Source organism: Sipha flava, unplaced genomic scaffold (assembly GCF_003268045.1).
Source record: "Sipha flava isolate LNK unplaced genomic scaffold, YSA_version1 75_pilon_pilon, whole genome shotgun sequence".
Lineage (NCBI taxonomy): Eukaryota > Metazoa > Arthropoda > Insecta > Hemiptera > Aphididae > Sipha > Sipha flava.
Genome location: NW_020273615.1, coordinates 895923 through 916952, shown reverse-complemented (window position 1 = coordinate 916952; position 21030 = coordinate 895923). Strand labels below are relative to the sequence as shown.

General features: G+C 26.1%; 1 protein-coding gene across 2 annotated transcripts in view; it reads right to left on the bottom strand.

Annotated features, from left to right (window-relative positions):
* LOC112692589 (hemicentin-2-like) overlaps positions 1-21030 on the bottom strand; it is a 475200-nt gene that overhangs the window by 12744 nt on the left and 441426 nt on the right. For both annotated transcript variants that reach the window (XM_025567313.1, XM_025567314.1), the window contains one exon: positions 10045-10206. In XM_025567313.1, the coding sequence (XP_025423098.1) occupies positions 10045-10206 (162 nt within the window). The remainder of the gene's footprint in view (positions 1-10044; positions 10207-21030) is intronic.

Genomic DNA, 21030 nt, shown 5'->3' with positions numbered 1-21030 from the left:
CTATTATAATTTTATGTTTTTTTTTTTTATTATTTGTATTTATATTAGTAAATTATCACATTGCAATGCATAAATCCCGAAATCTCATGTGATTTATTTCATAAATCACGATAAAATAAATATCTTGATATCTTTTTGATGAACATTTGAATTACAGAAATCTGAATATTCAAGTAGGTAGGCATTTTTAGATTATCCGTAATATTTGGATTTTACAATTTTAATTTGTCCAGATATTACGTTTTGGCTATCCAAATATTAATAAAATCCGAATAAATGTCCCAACACTCCATCGACGGACTATGAATGGGCGACTTCAAGTTATTTGAATATCAGATATTTAAAACCTAGGAAGTTGAGAAGCGAAAAAAAAATAAACTACGATAATAGAATAAAATGCTCAGGACACGACGGATACAGCTGCATTGCGATTTCACGAATTCAATATTTAAATAAACGAGATCAACAACTGATAAGAATGTTATTATCAATAGTCTACCATCGATTATGTTATTAGATAGAAAATTATAAATAAACGTCATATATGTATATATATATATATATATATATATATATACTCTAAATAGTTACCTGATTTGTTTGAAATACGGTAATAATGTTAAAACAACATAATCGTATACAACTGTAACATAATTTTATGCATTTTGTATGATATACAGCACTTTTAAGGCAATAGGAAGTCTTATTCCACGCACTTACACTTAACCGTCGTGCTCTGGTATTAGCGGTGAACGGAGATTTCGCGTAAAATAAATAAAGGAAATGGGACAGGAGTTTCAGACGTTTTTATGTCCGACGTGTAACACGATGAAAAACCTCGAGAGTGAGTATAGTGACAGGCGAAAACAGTGGCTAATATAACCCTTCGGGATTACAGTCGTATACAACACTACAACTACTACTACTACTACTGTTGTTACTTTCATGAACTATTTTCTCGAATCCAACAAAATTGACACGAATTACAGAGCTTACGGAAAACGCGTAAATCCTCGTTTTAGAATTCAAAATGTAGCGGTCGGTTATCGTTCGGAAATAGTTCAGATTTAACACAAGTTTTCAGGTGTAAACCAACGTTTTTAGAGATCACGAACAATCAACGCCTACGCACATACTCGCTAATCTCTCATACACATTATATCATGCACGTAGAAAAATAATTGTATTTTCATGTTTACAGACACGTATGATTAATTTTAGGCACGTAACACTGTTAATAATTATAATACGAAAAATCCAGAAACAATTATCGATTATTTTATTATTAGCTGACATTGTTGAAAGATTTCAGACACACAAAGACTAACGTTTATTCTCTTTTTATTGCGATTTAAAATTGTTTAATATTTCAGAACATAAAAATATTATACAATTGTGCTTCCACGTTTTTTAAGAATATTTAAAAGGTTTATTTTTCATATAGAAGCTCAATCTCGTTGGAGTATTTCAACAATTTTGTTAGTCAAAGGTTTATTGTAACTGATAGTATACATCATCAGAGTTTGCCTATGTATGCAACAAACGACGTTTGTCATTTCCGAAGCAGACGAGTACGATTTCCATCAATCATTTGTTAAAAATATGTTATTCAATTGAAATTCGATCAGAATAAGATAGATAATCGAAACGCGAAAAAAACGTCAAACCCAATGGAGATGTATCATATGAGATATAGTACAAAGATAAACCGATTTTATTTTTTACGTGATGAATAAAAATAAACGAGGAAATTTTTGAAACTATTCAATCCGTTACACTCGTTCTCGATTTTGATCTTATTTACTCAGAGTTAACGTTTTTAAATATACACATAAAATAAAAAAAAATAGTATTTTGTGTTGATAACCAAATACATTAATATATAAAATGATACCTACTATACTCGTATAATTATTTTATATTAATTTATATGTTTTTATATAAAAAATATTTAAGTATTAGTATTTTAAACTAATTATTTTTATAATATTTTTAATTACTTTTGTTCGGAATTTCGAATCAAAAGTTGAATATTATATAAATTTGAACAATTAATTAAAATCCAAATGAATATTAAAATATTTTTTCTCACTAACTCAATCGTTTAATATAAAACTTCGATGTAGCAGATTTAAATAAAATATTATTACAATTTATTCTACGTAATTGTTCGTTATACATTTACAACTAAATAAACAAATAATTTGAGTCCAGAACGTATTTTAATTAAGTGTCTTGTTAAATAAAATTTCAATATTATAGTCGTTAAAAAAGTTTAAAATACTCATAATACCGCGAGGAGTACCTTTTTACGAATAAAATGAATAATCATTTTAATAATTAAAATTGCATTAAAAAATTCACTTCACGAAATTCGTTACATTTTATTAAGTCAATTTAAATATCAAATGTTTAAGTCAAACCTTCAAACTTAAACTCAAACTAAATTATCGCTATTCTTGAAAATAAACATTAACTTCATAATAGGAAAATTCAAAAAATTTTGACGAATAATGTTCTAGGTTTTTGATTCTTAATTAAATTTAAGTTATGTTCAATTGAACTTAAGATCATGAAATTATATACTAACAATGTTTTATAATATATAATTTAAAATAGAGAAATTGCTATAACTAATGGTTATAAAATATTATACAAAACTATAATTGAATTTTTATAAAAAAAAAAGAAATAGTTTTTATTACATATTAAAAAAATCAAGTATATCAATATTTTTCTGAAAATTGTAAGTGAAAAAAAAGAATGAACAGAATGAAATGAATGTAAAAATGAAACTCAACAAACATTTATTAATGAATAAGATGAGTCGTCTTAGATGAGTGGCAAACAAACAGCAGAGAAACCGATTGATATGCCCACAAGCAAAATATAACAAGGTTAAATATTAATTAGTACATTGCGTAACAAGCGAGGTTAACCATGGCGACAAGTAAAGCAATTATTACGTACATAAGTATGGCATTGTGAAAATAATAGTGTAACTTCATGATGAAATTTGCAATGAGTATAAAATATCAGCACACTTCTAAGAGTATGGTTATAATTATAGAAAAAAATTACATCAATTCATGAAATTCTATATCGTTAAACGAAAAATGCATTTGTATTTCCTTATCTAACTAGGTTAAGTTTTCAAAAATATATTTTTTAATAATAATCATAAACATAATTTCCATTATTCCGTTCTCCGTAAGCCATCAAATCTAAATTGATCTCCTACTTCAACTAATATGAACCTACGACGTTTTGTCATCAAATAATATTGATTAATATGAATATAAATAGTACAAGTTTTTCAACGAAAAACGCTTTGTCAAAATAAAAATTAATACTTTTTTGGATGCAAATTTCAAGACACTTATGGTTTAAAACAAAAATAAGTAAAGTTTCAAAAACATCATATAATTTATTTTTACTTGTTGATCTAACTTATATGCTCATTTGATCATCATAAACCCTACAAAAAATATCCAAATAACATTGAATCGTAAATTTAAAAAAAATTAAAAATCATTTGAGTATAGTCAAAATAAATGTTTAACAATAACATTATTATAATTAGCTAAAGTGCTTTTGTTACTAATTATTTTATTCAATGTGACACTTCAGTAAAAATATTTATGATACCATTTACATTTATTTATTTTTTTAAAATAAACATTTTATTTATTTTAAAAATTTCAATTAAAAAATTAATATTTTTATCTATGATATTGTAATATTTACAATTTTTTCATTACTGATTTAAAATATAATCTAAATTTCTTTATTTATTATTGAACTATGTACTAATGCTCTTTGAAAATATTGAAGAAGACACTTATATTTTTATTTTTAATAATTTTAAATTATGTTTCCATATTTTCATAAGATACTTAAAGTTTTCTCAGGTTTACTATATATTATACTTTACTATAATCTTACCGCAATGTATCTTAATAAAATATGTCATGATTATACTATTATAAGAAAAAATATATCAAGCAATATATTTCGAGTAATAAAGGAAATATTATAATAATATATTTTGCTTAAAGAAGGAAAGATTAAATCCATCTTTAAAGTGTTAAAATTTAAAAGTTTTTAATTAGTTATGTAAACTAGTCTTGGTGTGAATAACCAATTTCTAAAATTTTTCTCATAAATTCTTTCAACTTAAGTAAAAACCTTCATATTAACATAATATATGGAAACTCCCATGACAATATTACCTTTTAGAAAATTTATTGGTTTAACAATGTATTTTAGTGGTAGTAAATCTGTTCTAAATGTCTTATTAATGTGTATTTTATTAGAACAAAGTTTAAACATAGATGGCACTTTTTAAACTCTTAAGCTTATGCTTCTAATAATAACAAAATATAAAAAGAAAAAGAAATCGGAAAAATGGTATACATTATCCAAGGTTGACAGTTAAAATAATGGATTAATAACCATAAAATAATTATTACAACCGTTCACAAAAAACTAATAGTTTGTTACGGAAATCTTGTTTTCAATAATTTTAAAAATCTAAGTATTACAAAACTGATTCATTTTTTCACTTTCCTCCACTCAAATATACGGTCGAAAAAGATTGATAATTATTATACATACAAGTAATGAATAAATATTTTTCTTACTTATCACTGTTATTTTCACCGATGAAAACCTAACTATTATTGAATAGGTAACGTGGTATATTTAAATACTATTTTTTATTCCGATGTGCGCTTAGAAATATCGTCGATTAAATAAAAACACGATTAATGCCGTACGGAAGTAATTTGATTTGTGATACGTTAATGTACAAGGTACGCGATTCCGGCAATAAGTTTACGGAGAGTTTATCCAAGATATATTACGTGAGAAATGTTTTTTCTTCGACCGACGTTAGCGAATGACGTCTGTGTACTTACAGAGAATCTATGACACCGATTTATTGGTTTATCGGTTTTCGTGGTTCGGATACAATGAAATATACTTGTTTTAATAGTTATCATTACACGGTCCATTGTCGTCGCGAGTTTAATTTATTCGAACGTCAACGGACGCATAGGCGTGAACGCGCGTCGTATTGAAAAGGATGTTGAAACATATTTCCGTACACACACACGTACACACACACACACACACACACACACACCCATACACACACGTGTTCATAACGACGTGATCCTACTTGAACTTTTGGCATATTAAGCCAGTAGTGTTAGAAGTTTAAATCACCCTATCAGTCGCACGGTGTTTCCCTCTCTTTATCGTCGTATCTGATAAAAATACTCGATTCCCGGACACCCGGACCACCGCCACCACTTCCAACACAGCTGTACTGCAGCCGACAATCAGCCTTATTTTTTATCTACCGTACAATATCTTTTCGCCCTAGTGCACAAAACTACGAAAAACTTTTAAATGTGCTCGATATTTTTCACGCATGATTTGTTCTAGTTTCGGCGCTAACGTAAAAAAAAAATGTATATATATAAAAAATAATAATACCAATAAAAGAAGGAAAATAGAAAACAGAACACTACAGAGGAAAAAAAGGAATATAAAGAAAAAAATAACCGTATTATATTGAACACGGACCGTTTCGGTTTACGAACCGTTATAAACGTATGGAAATGTGAGCAACTTTTCAATAGCTACGTAAAAGAGGTTGTTTTCGAAAAATAATAGTTTAATTATTATGATGATTTAACATGAAACTATAAAATATTATTACAGGAGTAGTTCCTGCTTAATTCGTTGGATCACATTAAGAAACATAATTATAATGTCGAATGCGTACTTCTGTGAACATCTCATCAGATTTTTACACTGGATTGATATAATGAATCGATTTTAAAATCAATAGTTATTGATTCTTATTCCAATTATGTTTACTATCTTATATTTATAAATTTTATATTTATTGTTTACAAAATATTTCATAGATTCCTATTTCTTTTCTGTATTATTATTAATATAATATTATAAGCATACAACAACTGATTAAAGACGATGAAAATTGATTTATCGAAAGAAATAGAAAATACTTCATATATTACTTTTTTGGCTTAAGCTTAAGTTTTAGAAAAGCTTATAGTGAAAATTGTGAACATTTAGAAAATTATATTGAAGCAATCCTCACATTTTATATCATTGATTAGACCTAAGGTAACAAATCTTTGCCGAATAATACATAACATAACAACTGCAGTTAATCAAAACAATGATCGTGAACAATTATTTTCGAATTGGTTATCGTATTTCGTGATCCATAATTAATTATTATCCAGATCATGTTATAATTACATAATTTTGTTAGCAATTTAAAGATTCTTTTTAATGTGGAATTAACAATCGGTATCTCTACACAATTTCATTTGTAATAATATATTTATTATAAATACAAAAATATAAGCATATTGTTCTGAAAAATATTCAAAAAAAGGGTAACTTATAAAGGAAATATATTGATTAATTTGTTTGTACGTAATCTGTGCTCAAATAAACATTTTTATGTAAACTATGCCCCTTCTATAATCTAATTAAATATATATATATATATATATATATATATATACTCTGTCCAGCTCCTTGAACCACCAAGAATGTGATTAGTTCAATTCTACAGTATATGTACCATTTCTAAACCAGGAAAGTGTATCTATGTATTTTGAAAAATGATTTAATGATATTTAATGATACCATGGCGTCAGGGAGAAAACTAGTGAGCCCCCAAAAAGAGTCTCATGGCTGTCAACCTGTTAATGATGTAGTTTGTGAATGAAAGAGCGACACAGTTGCAGATTATTTAGTAGATTTAAATACAAGTGCGGATCCATATGAAGTATGGGCATAGGTATTAACAGAGCCAACTTTTCCCATCTATGCACTTCTACTCGTATATAAATCATTATATTTCCATTTAAATTCTTGGCTTTTTATAACTCTTCCAAATATCTTTATGTTTATGAAAAATTTTAAGAAATTTAAATAGAAACATACATTAAATCAATTAGTATAAATGTACTTTTTAAATATAAAAATGTATATACCAAAAAAAAAAAGAGAAAACAATGGAAAATTTAATAAGTAAAATATACTTATTGAAAATTGTTATATAATAAGAGTAAAACATCATTTATGTATCATTATGTATCTACTATATTTTTTTATTTGTTTAAATATTATCCTTTTAAAATTAAATATTTTTCAATTGTATATTTTATTATATTAATTATTTATTCATATTTTAAGGTTGTAATGAATGAATTTGAATATGTTTAAATTTTGTTTATTTGATTTTGCATAAATATTGAGCTATATTTTTTTATTTTACTTGACACAGTTTACAATAGCCTATCCATATACACTTTAATTTTCACTAAATGTATTGTATAAGTTTTCAATAATTAATAATCAACAATTTTATAGATTTAAATATTGTTCTTATAATCTTTGGTCTAACATATACAATCAAATGAAAACAAACAACTTAAGTTGTTATGTAAAATAGAATGATATAAAATACTATATAAATACCATAAATTTTAAATAATTAACACATCATTTGAATGTAGTGGTCATTATTCCAGAAAACATATTTTACAGAGTAGAGTAAACCACAAAATAATCAAACTGCATTTTACTGCATTAGTAAATAATTTAAATAATTGAAAATAAATAAGTTTAAAAAAATAGTATCCAAAGTATTTACTTTTATAAACATTCCCCTTATAAATATCTAAAATTATTCATGCTATGTTATATTCAACCATACACCTATATAAATTTTCAATCAGACTAATAAAAATGTATGATTTTGAAACCAATAGATATTTTAATGCTATTGCATTCGATTTATATTTTATTTTTTGAACAGGAAATCGATAACTATTGACCCAGAACTACGTGATAGGTGGACATTGACATATTACATCAATTCTAGAAGATAAATTATTTTTAATAATTTTATTGAAACTCAATAACAAACCAGAATAGATCACAAGATTTGTTGTTTACTAATATTTGTTTTATACTAGGATATCTATTGGGATTATTGATGTTGAATATTATAACATTAACTGTCATATCGATGGCCAATTGATCATTCAATCTTCAACGTTATCTTATTTTCGTAAAACCAAACACAACTAATTATTAGTCATATTTTAATATCAAATGTAATATTAGAATAACGCTCTATATTAGGGATGGGTAACTGTTGGTTTGCATTTTTTTTTTATTTGTCCCTTACTATATTTTCATATCACCACAAAACCTTTCAGTATTTATCGGTATTTAAATTTATCGCGTTGATCGTAAAGTGCATACATTATATTTTTCTCTTGTATATTAGAAAATTATTTTTAAGTTGTAAATGGTTTTGTCGTAAATTGAATTATATGAAATAAATGCTTATTGTTAATTTTAAAAACATTTTTAATATTTGCTTTCTTTACTCAGGCCCACCAGATTGTACAGATCTATAAATTGACACTTTATTTACTTTGAATCGCCTATCTCTGCTCTATATTATTAGTATAGTTCGTATATGTTGGTTCATATTTAAAAGTATTTAAATAGGTTTATAATTTAAAAACAAAATCAAATATACATAATATGTTTTCAAGAAAAAACGTATATATATATATATATATATAAATATAATTAATTTAATCATCAAATCGATATTTTTATAAACATTTACAGTTTTTATTTCTCGTATATGAATTACATATAATTGTTTAATAACTTATTGTTATATAAAAGATAAATAATCAAACAGCACATATAATTAATCTACAATATTTATAATTTTATTATATTTAAGTTTAAAACCATACATCTCACTTGGAACTCAAACAATGCAATTTTAAATCTTTACATTTTATTATATTATGATAATAAAAAAAATACATAAATAAAATATAATTTTAAATGTATACTTATATAGTTATAACAATATGTGAATTTTTGTTTGTATCTGTATTCAACATTTCAATCAGAAGGATTGTTTCAATCATCGGTTGGTACTTTTAAAAGCGAAAGGTGGTTATTTTACAAATTTTCCAACTTTTTTTTAAAAAAAGGAAAAAAACTGACGTAAATGTATAAAAACAGATGAATTTTACGATATACCAGTTTTCAATAAAATTAAACTCCAGATTTCATTGTAATTTAAAAAATAATAATCATGGAATTTCTCCCGACCTAGGAGTTTCACTTTTTTTTTTTTTTTTGTTAATAATTTTTGTATAAAAATTACTATTTTTTTTCTCTCGAAATATGAAAGGTAGCAGTAATTAATATTCTAACTTGAATGTTTTATTACTTTTATTTACCTTCCAATTTGTTTATTTTAAAACAAAATAATACTTGGAACCGAAAAAATATTAATAAGTTCTAAAATAGCTTTGTTAAAATATAAAAAGTATAATTATCGTTATAATGTATTATAATAATTGCGTATTATGATTGTTGCATTATAGAAGTATGTAGTTTTTGAAAAAAATAAAAAGCTAGAAATATTTTTTTTAAAGATATCTGGTTATATGACATAAACGTACATTAAATACTATATTTACAGATACTATGCGTGTTTGCAGTAATCAATTCGCATCGATATTAGCCTTAAGTTTCTTTAAGACAATTTTTCAGTACCATTGAACAACTATATCAGTGCTCATTAACACGCATAATCGTTCTGCCGCTTCACTGTGGTTCACTCTCTAACGATAAGTAGGTATTGGGATAGGGAGAGGTTATCAGGAGAGGAGATCTACCCCTTATATCTACCCAAATGTTTTTCTGTATTACCACTGCAAATATTAATAGTTGAAATGAAATATTCCTAATTTGAAATGTTATTAAAAATAGTTGGAATTTTTATACTTTAAATCGTATAAAAAATTGTTTATTATTGTTTAAGGTTCTACATATTGAGCAAACACAATGAAATTGATTATTGACCTACAAAACAAATTTCGGTATATGTATATGATGATAATGGCATTGTGTGGTTAGGCCAAAACAACAAGTAGTGCCACTCACCTGACATTCATACGTGCCGTTGTCTCTTTTCTGCACGTATTTTATTTGTAGTGTCCAATCGTCCGATCCCTCGGCGTGCAACACGGTGAACCTCTCGTCATTTGTGTACGTGAACATGCCGGAAGTCAAAATGTGCCAGTCCCGGCGACGAACCCATGATATCTGAAATAACGGTTAAGATAAGACAATTCCATTAGATTAGATATGCGTGATTCATTATAATAATCACACTCGCGTTGTGGAACAATGGCATTTCAAGTCCTGCAGGGAGGCCTGTGTGAAAATACTTATAGTAGGTATCTTCGAAAAAAAAAAATCGATTTGAGTTTAGGAGTATTAATATTTGGTCTGGAATTTCGGCAAGTACTAATGAGTAATGTAGATAATAATGGATACATTTTAAGACAGTAAATGAATCATTGTTCATTATTTTACTATAAAATATTTTTGATACAGTCGTAATGTATTATTATGAACCATCACTGAATTTTATTTTTCGAAACCAAGTACTAGATCTACTTCATTAATCTTTTCAATAGTACGTGGAAAAAAAATTGTAATTGAAAATGTATTATTTCGATTAGAAATCAACATTAACAAAAATATTCTCAATTTATTTCTAAATGTAATTAACTAGTGATGTGTTTATAATATTTGATTTATGATGTCTTAAGGTTATTGCCATGTGGGAAATTTCGTAACACATTTTAAGATTTATTTCGTATCGTGCAAAACTAGGCACGATAATTAAATTATTGTAATTTAAAAAAGTGTTTTTAAGCATTACACTCGTTTAAAATTCAGTTATTATTAAACATGAATTCAATTAATAACATTAATAACCATATCTGTTTTCACATTATTGTTGATAATCAGAGCAACACACAAAAACAACAGTGTATAAAACCAAGTTCAGTACGGGCTATTTGAGATATCTATTAGTTACCTGGATAATGGAGCATAAGTTTGACGAGAACACGTTCTATTTTACTTTGTGTTTTACGCAATATTGATCAAAAATTTCGTAATACTAATATTTTTGAGGGCATGCAACATTATTTTAGAGTTTTATGTATGAGAACAGACACATTAAACTAATAAGACTGATAATTAGCTACCTATATCGGTTATTTAACGGTGTAAAAAATTTTATCAGATATATTTTATTGTATTTTTCGGAAAAAACAAGGGTGTGCCATATTACCGTTGATGTTGATACGTACTACTCTTTAATTTTCTATAGAAAATCAAATCACCAGTACTGTTTTAAAGTCAATGTTGAAATGAGTGAAACATAAATGTAAACTGCACATTATACATATTGAACATAACACAATACAATGTAATTTTTTTCTATACATAAATATTTAAATATAAGATTTAAAAATTAGGATAATGTTAGTGAGGTGATCAGCCGTTGATGTCACTTACTGACTACAGTTAGCACTTCAAACGTGATCCAAACAAAAACATAGATGGTCGATTCATCTTTAGTGTTAATTATGCTGTATCTGCTTTAATGTTTTACATAATATGTTTTGGTATAACTTGTCAGTAGCTTAGGCAACACAACCTAGGTAATCCACTAATAACTAATTTGATAAACACATTCGATAATGAGCAAAAAAAGTTTACATTTCTATAGTGTCCAAGAAAAATGTTTTGTAAAAACCACATTATTTTCCATACATTTTAGAACTTATTTAGCATGTATTTATTCGTTACTCTATTTTAAATTATAAAGTATTATTCCATCAACGGTATATTCAAGTATCCATTAATTATATTTTTAATGAAAAGTAAATAATAAATGTATTATCAATGCAGATGATTTAATGCTATAATATGCATGTAACGTATTTTTTTATTTTTATTTACGGCACTTGTTATCCTTTTTAATCACCGTTCATTGTACATTTCGAGAACGAATCTCATCAATATATTCAATAGGCACAAATAACAAAATTAAAAAAATAATGCACTAATGGATTGTTAAAAAAAAATTGATTTTCAATAATATGATAATATAAAAAATAAAAAATAATTAAAATCTAAAAATAATGACCGATAATATAACTGAGAGTTGATTAAAACATGATAATAAAAAAAAAAAAAAAAACGAGGAAAATACACAACGTCTATGTATATTGGTTTTTTTTCATTGGTTATAAATAAGTTTGAATATATAGTTTATAATATGTACATGTATAAATATGATCCATCAGATTTATAAGTTTAAAAAATAAAGTCTTTTATTTGTAAGAAACAAGTGTAAACGTATTTAAATTTATTTTATCCCTAGTGCCAACTTCAAATGATTATAAAAACAGTATACACATTTTTTATAAAATTTTAATTTTTTCACATCACCGGTTTTAATAGTTATTATCAGTTTATATTTTAAATGATTCATATCTTCACAATTCTCTTCTGATTATATCAATAAACTTATTGGCATTTGAATACTTTTTTTTTTTTAAGTAACAATTTTAAAAGAGAAGAAATAGGTAGCTCTAAAAATGTAATGTAAATAGATTAAATTGATTAAATGTTTGGAATGTATTAAAAAATATAAACAAACATTAAAATTTATGATTTTTAACAATATAATTTTTGATTGAAATATAATATTGAAAAATAAATAAACAACATTCAAAATTAGATAAATTATTCTTGCCCAATTCTTTAAGTATTAATCTCTGTTTACTGTTCAGAACAATAAGATAAACACTTGATAATCAATATTTTCCATTATTAATTATTCTATATTATAACAAAGGAAAATTAAAAAAATAAATCAAAAATATTTTATTTACATCTCTGATTTGTGCTCAAATTCGCTTTTCTTATAATTATTTTCACATAGAATTTATTACAATAATAAAGTAGGTCCACGGCATCTACAGTTTAATTGTTTGCCTGTTTTTATCTATCTGAACTAGTGATAATCAAAACAAGACTAAGACAAGACTTTCAAAATTTTGATCTAAGTCTTGGTCTTGGTTTTGCGACTCTTGTTATTTTCACAAAATATATATATAAAAAAAAAAAATATATCAACCTGTTATAGCTGTGTAGGTTTTTTGTTATGACTTCTAAGATGAAACTTAAGTACAATATATTATATTGTATATTAATAATATAAAACAACCAAACAATTTAATTTTAATTATAGGTGCTCGTTTAAAACTGCGTTTTAAAATATTATATTTATATTATTATACCTGTATTTATATTTGATGAATCAATTTACCAGCATACTTTGTATTTCATGTTATATCTTTTAATTCATCCACACTCTTGCTCGGTCCATTATATCTTCAATGTCACTAATTTTAAAGGTATCGTAACAACAACTAACAAGGCGTACTAAGAGACTACAAGTTTACGACATTAATGAAATTATATGCTGTATAAGACACTAGTTTAAGTATACTATGCCTAGTACGAAAAAATCACACAAACTACGAACGAAAATAAAAACGTACTTCTAATCAAAATGATATCTACCGTAGTCTGTAATGACTTCCGGCATTTATTAGTATATTCGATTTCGAAAAACCCTTTCGGTCCTTTTTGTCCTTTCGGTCCAGTTGGTGTATTATGGACATAAATCATAAATTATTCTATTTCTCAAGAGTCCACTTTCTCTACTCCTGCAATTTTTTGTTTACGGTACTAGTGGTTTAATTTTACTTAATATTAGGTACAATGCGTGACACGACCCGTTACGGAATGTGGTTGGGAGCGCCCTTTATAACCGTCGTTACCATCGTAAACCATCACGGGTATCATTATGGAATCAAAGCGATTTATGCGATAAAACGGTAACTATATGCATATATATAAATTAATATATCTACAGTAAACATATACAACTATATTCTTGTTTTTTTGCCTTTAGTTCTTTTTTTTTGTTTTTTTTTTTTTGCTTTTTTTGCTTTTTTTACCCGGATCGTGTATCGCCGAACTTCTTTTGGATTAATATGAATATTTTAATGCGACCTCGTCACGAATATACGTTGAACATTAACATTAGGCACGCGCGTGTTGACCTAATGTTATTCGCTTATTCGGTGGGTCTATGTTTCAATACATTGCCACCATAACGAAAAATCAGCAGATAATGTTATACCGTTCAAGAAATTTCCGTTAGAAGCATGCTGTAAATAACAAAATAAAATATGAGTAAAATTTACATTTTATAAATAAATAAAAGCAAATATATTATAATCACTGTTAACTCGTTATAATTACAGTATAAAACCAATGCGGTGTTGAAAGGTTGTTGAAATAAAAATATATTTATGTATATGAATATGTAAAGTGGGTGGACAAATACAGACATTTTATGTTGATAAGTTGAAACCAAAATATTATTGCAGGCCAGAAACAATCGAAAATAGCTTTTTTATTTGTTCAAGGCTATTATTATTTATTGGACCTTTTTTTTTTTTTTTGATAAAATTAACAATAAGTTATAGTTATTAATAGCTGTAATCTAAATCCTTCGATTATTAAATAAGTATGTTGTATACAGTCGTTACAGTAAGTATGTTATATATTTTATCAACTGTAAAAAGTGATTTACAATTTTGATGATCATAATGCTGCGTAATATGTTTGGGAACATAGGTTATTGTAATACGATGTAGTTAGATTATAACAAACAAACAATTGTCTCCTGCTCATGGTACCTAGTTGTCTGCATCAGTAATGCATGCCACGGGGATTTGATCCCCAAAAAAAATAATAATATAACACCAAATGACAAAGTTAAGTATTATGTATATTATTTTATACAATTTTATATTTATATTTTATATTTTATACAATTCTAATTTTGTATTTTTATTTTTATTTTGGTTAAGATAAATTAAATTAAAAATACATTAAAATTTCCTAAAATTAATGATTGAATTTATACAATAACAACTTTTGTGTATATTAAGCAAGTATTTATTATACGCTTACATAATTTTGGTAGAATGAATAAATTAATTAATTTGAGGGTCTTGGATTAAAAAAGGTTGCACACCGATTATCTACAAGGATGGAAATCGTCGGTTGATTACTATTCGGTGGTATATTTTTTATTTTATTTATTTATTTATTTTTTTACAATGGTTTTGGAATACATAAAAAATATTGATGTCATTAGCTTACATCAAAGATAATCAACTCTCTATCCCCATTGTGTCACTTACGGATATGTTACGCGATACCACGCTAACTACGAATCAAACTCGTGCACACAATTGTTTAAAATTATGTTTTAAAATGTGTTAGAAATTACAGTTTTTAGTATTAAAATCGATAGTGTATTTATTCGTATCGTTGTTTAAATTTCGATTGACGAAACATGACATTTTAAATTTCTTCAAATGATGCATTTAGAGACTATTCCACTTAAGTGAATCATGCTACAGTGATCTTATCCGTCTACTACAAATACAATGTATTAATTTTGCACAGTGAGATTCTTAACAATCTCTTTCCGATGTATTAAGGTTACTGCGACTTAACTTATATCAAAAATACGAATACTTACATCCGCAAAATTACCCTGTAAAATATATTTTATTGTTGTAGTAAAAATTTAAAGTGCATCGTTAACCGAATACTTATACTCACATTACATAAAAGCTTTAAAATACTTTAATAAACTCACGTAAAACGTTCTATTAGAACTGAATTTTAAAAAGATTTTGTTTGAAAACATAGTTATGACGGCGTAATGTATAGACAAAAGTAGTACATAGCTGTAACGGAAGCCTGCAATACAAGTAATTATTTTTTTCATTGGATTATTATTATAGTGCATCGATTCCCAAACTGTGCTCCGTGGTGCCCTAGGGGCAACACAACCATTTTCTAAGTGTACCGCGGTCTACGTACGGTTCACAACAAATAGTTTAAAATTTATAAAATTGTTTTTCCTTATGGTTTTCGTAAAAACCTTATAGCAAATAATGTAATATTTTTTATTGTATATTCGGATATTCTCATTTTGACCTTATAATAATTATAATCATAATAATGATAATTTTTATTTATTTATTTTTTATGTTTAAAAATGCATTAATTTATAATTAAGTTAAATTTTAATAAAATTAATAAAATTGGTTATGTAGGTTAATATGTATATTAGCACCATTAATTTCAATAAAGAATTTCAACAACTTGTTGTTCGTAAAATGCCACACCTACATAAAATATACATCCGTCCAAATTTAGGTGCAATATGACAAATATTATTATAAGTTCATAATCACACTTAGCAACTGTTTGAAATTAAAAAAAAAAAAAATCAAACGATGTTGATGCGTATATCATTTTTTCTGTTTTTTCGTCAGTGTACCACACCGTGTGCGTGACTAGATGATACGTAAGTTAATGCCGGTGGTAAATCGGCTTGCACGTGTGCGTGCATGGATGTGATTGTGGGTGTGTCTAGTGCATAACATATTTCGGGCTATTTTCGAGGTTGTGTCTATAGGAGTATTGGAACGTGACGGTGGTGGTGGCGGAGTTGTTAACTGCGGTGAGAGACAGTCATGAATAAAACAGTAACGACGACGACATGGACGAAGCGCACGTTATTTTTCGACTGCTGATTTTTTTTCTCTACCCTCGTCGTCCATTTGTGTATCGATATATCTTTGCATGGTTCTGAGGAGAAAAAAAAAAACGTCGACCAGACAAACAATTTATACCGAGGCGCCGCTATTACAATATTCGATTTGCGTCGGTTTATTTTTTCTCCTTTCTCTACGCCGTTAGCCCTCTACTCTCACATGCATGGAAAATACGCTCGAGATGAATGGGCGAGGGTCGGTACCGTATGCGTGTATGTCCCGATAAAAAATCTGGTACGAGTGCACATCCCATTGTAGCCAGCACGACGTCAACTTCGCCTGTTATTCACGGTAGATTATTAAAAAAGTCACCTTTGAAACGTAGTGCCACGCGACAATTCGGAGAAAAACCTTAACCTATTTATATCGAAGAATCGAGCACGGACGAGTAAGAGTGCAGTTATGATGGTACGCACCTTCCTCAACTCCTGTCGGATTTTTACCATAAGAAAAAAAAATATGATGACGATGAACAAAAATAAAAATATATATGTATAGTTTACGCAAGTTAATTATATATATATATATATATAATATACAAAATATATATATATATATACAATATATATATATATACAAAATATTTTATTTTTTTTGAAACAGAATCTTTGTGTTTGATAGTGTTAATCATCTGTGATATATATTTATATTTTTACTTTTCTGAAAATTATTTCAAATTTTCTCGTTTCCTTTAAAGGTCAAGTGTATAGTGCTTTTTCTGTGAATGTACATGCTAGGTGCACATCACCGAAAAGCGGTGGGTGATCCTCTATTGACGGCCGTACGGTTAAAATACGAAAACGTAAATTTTTTTAAAATTTACAATCGAATGGAATAGGATGTTTTTTTCCCCCAGACAAATTGCATGATAGTAAAATCACCGTAAAGAAAAATGCAATAAGATTGTCGCAAGTGAGCTGTTTTTTTTCTTTTAGTTGATGATTATGGCATAATGATAACGTAAACTACTACCTTACTTGATATTATAAAAAATAAAATACGTTTAAATTTTACGTCGGATGAATGCACAATATAATACAGTATAACCTTGATAAGACGGAACTTTGGTAAGATGGAAACCCCGGTATTACGGAACATTTTTTTGGTCCCATTTCAAATTACATATAATTTTATCCCGCCTAGACGGAAACCTCGTCAAGCCGGAAACAGACACGTTTTTGAAATAAAAGTTGATGAAAATCCTTGCTAAGATGGAAATATATCATGATTAATTGTTTGAAAAATTAATGTGTTCAAAACTGTTTCCGTAAAGCTGGACTCTTTATTGACGAATAGGACATGACTTCCAATGATAATACCCTGACTAAAATTCAAGATATCTTTGTTTAACTTGACTTTAACCTAGAAGAATTTCTTTATATTGATGGCCAACTTGAGACGCAACAAATCCATAATTTGGCTACATCCATGGTTGAGAATGAATGTGAAAAGGACAAAGACAACGACGAAAACCAATATGAAGAACCAAAAAATCTGGTAAAATATTACAAAACTGCTATCTGCTACCTCGAGGAACTGCAAACATTTTCCCTCGCAGTATCTAATAGTGAGCTTTTGAATTTTACTTTGGGAGCCAAGGAGTGTGTGGAAAGCGACGCTTTACAATATAAAAAGCAAAAATTAATAACCGTTTTTTTTTTCAAAAAATATAATTATTATTAAAAAAGAATGTTTCACTTATTTGAATAGTTATTTTTATGTTTATAGTATTTCTTTTTAGCAAACCGGTTAGTCTAACGTTAAGAAACTATTTTTAAGATAAAAAACTAAATATAAAAAAATTTATAAAATATATAACTATATATATATCTCATGTATTAAATTCAAGAAGTTTATCAAAATAAAAGGTATCATAAAAATAATAAATTATATAATTAAATGAAAATTTAATTAACCATATTGTCGCTAATCGTTAGCGGATATTTAGGAACCAATGGACTTAAAACTTTGAATTAATTCTAACTTTTATAGTTTTGGATAATTTTTTTTTTTTATTTCAATTGTCTTTTATTTATCATTTTCAATCGGAAACAAATATTAAAATGATAAAATTAAAATAAAAAATTAGCTCAGTCCAGGGGGACATCTTAGGATTAATTAATTTAGCACTCAAAGGGTTAATGTATACTGGCTAAATATAAATATGTAATAAAAAATATAAATAAATAAGTACATATAAATATAAAATAAAGTTAAAAATATAAATTGTATGTATCATGTATAAACTGGTTTAAAATAAATATATGATCTTTAATTTAATTCAATTTAATTTTTTTAAATCCCGTCAAGACGGCAACCCCGTTAACACTAAGTGATTCCGTTTTATTGAGGTTTTACTGTATATCACTACACTGCAATTTTTTTTATTTTATTTACTTTCAGACAAACAAGAACATCACGTGCGCAAAATTTTTTTTCGCAATAATTTACAAAAAAATGTAATCAATTGCATTACAGAACTCATTTCATGTCCTAATTTCATATACGTTAGAAATTTATGGTTAAAAATATTGTTGAATCATACATTAATTTTACTATCGATTTTAAACATTGAAAAATAAACTAGATTAATTGATTGCTGTGAAATTTTTAATAATTATATAACTTTATTATAACATAGGATCTTGTTGAATAAATTTTATAAATTAAATGCACTTAATTGCTCAAATATAACGTGTAAAAAAGTGTTTATTTTATATTCTCAGACAGTAATAATCAAAAAATTTTGCTGAAAGTAACAAATTTAAATTCACATGCAAATCTTAATATTTTTTAAAAGACCAGATAAATATTTAAATTAATAGATACAGCAATTAAAGTTTATATTATCATTCTACTTTACATAAAATATTAAATAGTTAAATAATTTTTAATTTCTCTTATATTTTTGTTTCTTACTGTCTCTTACGTTTGTTTTAAACAAATTTCTCTCGACTAATTAATATTATATAACTATCCCGTATTAATATTACCTTTTCACTCTCATTGTGATAACATATTATTATCTTATCATTATATTTTAACTTATTGTTATAATTTAAAATTTCTGTTATTTTCAGTTTGTTGTATTATGTTTAATTTTGTTCATTTGTCGAAATTTACTGTCAAGCCAATGCGAATAATTCTGTAATTTTTGATCTATAATAGTTTTTACTGAATATTTATAAATATATATATATAAAAAAAAAATGATAAGACCGTTATGAAATATTAACATAACTCAATTTTAATGTTAAAATAATAATGTTTAATATTTGTTATGATTTTCAAATGAATCCTTAAATAACAGAAGAAAAATTAATTGCAATTATAATAACATTATATCATGTTAAGAGATATGAATACAATTTATTTCACATAAATGTTAATAAATATTAGTTCTTTATAATATAATTATATATAATATATATATAATATTATTATTTATAATTGTTATATTATAACAACTTGTTCCCTTATAAAGTATTCAATAATTTGACAGTTTATAGAATTTACCGTATTTAATGTATAATTAAACAATAATTAACGTTGATAATAAAACAAAAATACTTCTGAGAAATAAAAAGTTAGGTTATCGATAAATAATACGCAGCTTTCGCATAATATCATGATTTATTGAAATATGATATAGAATAATAAAAATGCAATTTAAGAGGTAAAATATAGTAAAAGTGCCACTTGGAACAATAAAACGCCTGATATAGTCTTTTATATATATATATATAAGAATAAGAATATCTAGTTAGAGTTAAAAAGAAATCAAACGATTTTTGATCCGGCATAATTTTATTAATAATTAATGAATAATATAACTGTCTTGTAATTATATGTTTTTCATAAATTTTTGTACAGAATTTGACATAATCATTTCCTTGGTGATATATCCGACATAGTGTAATATAATGTAAGATAAAAAATAAACATTTTTACTACATAAATTATAGAAGACGTTATCGGTATTTCTCGAACACACTATTTCGGTCACGCAAATGCATTCTTAATGGGCAGGTTTGATTTATTTTATCAGCCAAACTTAAGAAAATCATGCTAGGGCATTGTTATATATATATATATATTAAAAAAAAAAATAATATACATTTATTTCTTCACGTGTTATAAAATAATATACTTGATTTTATATATAAGGCGATGCAGTGAACATATTGTTCGTGAGCCTTGCAACCAAGATTAATAGTTGTATCTTTTGTAATTCCCTTTGATACTTAACCTTAACAAAAAAAAAAAAATACCTTTGTGAATGTATTTTGATAATTTTAAATCGAATAAATAAGAAATAATTAAACGACTTATACAAATGTAGAAAACA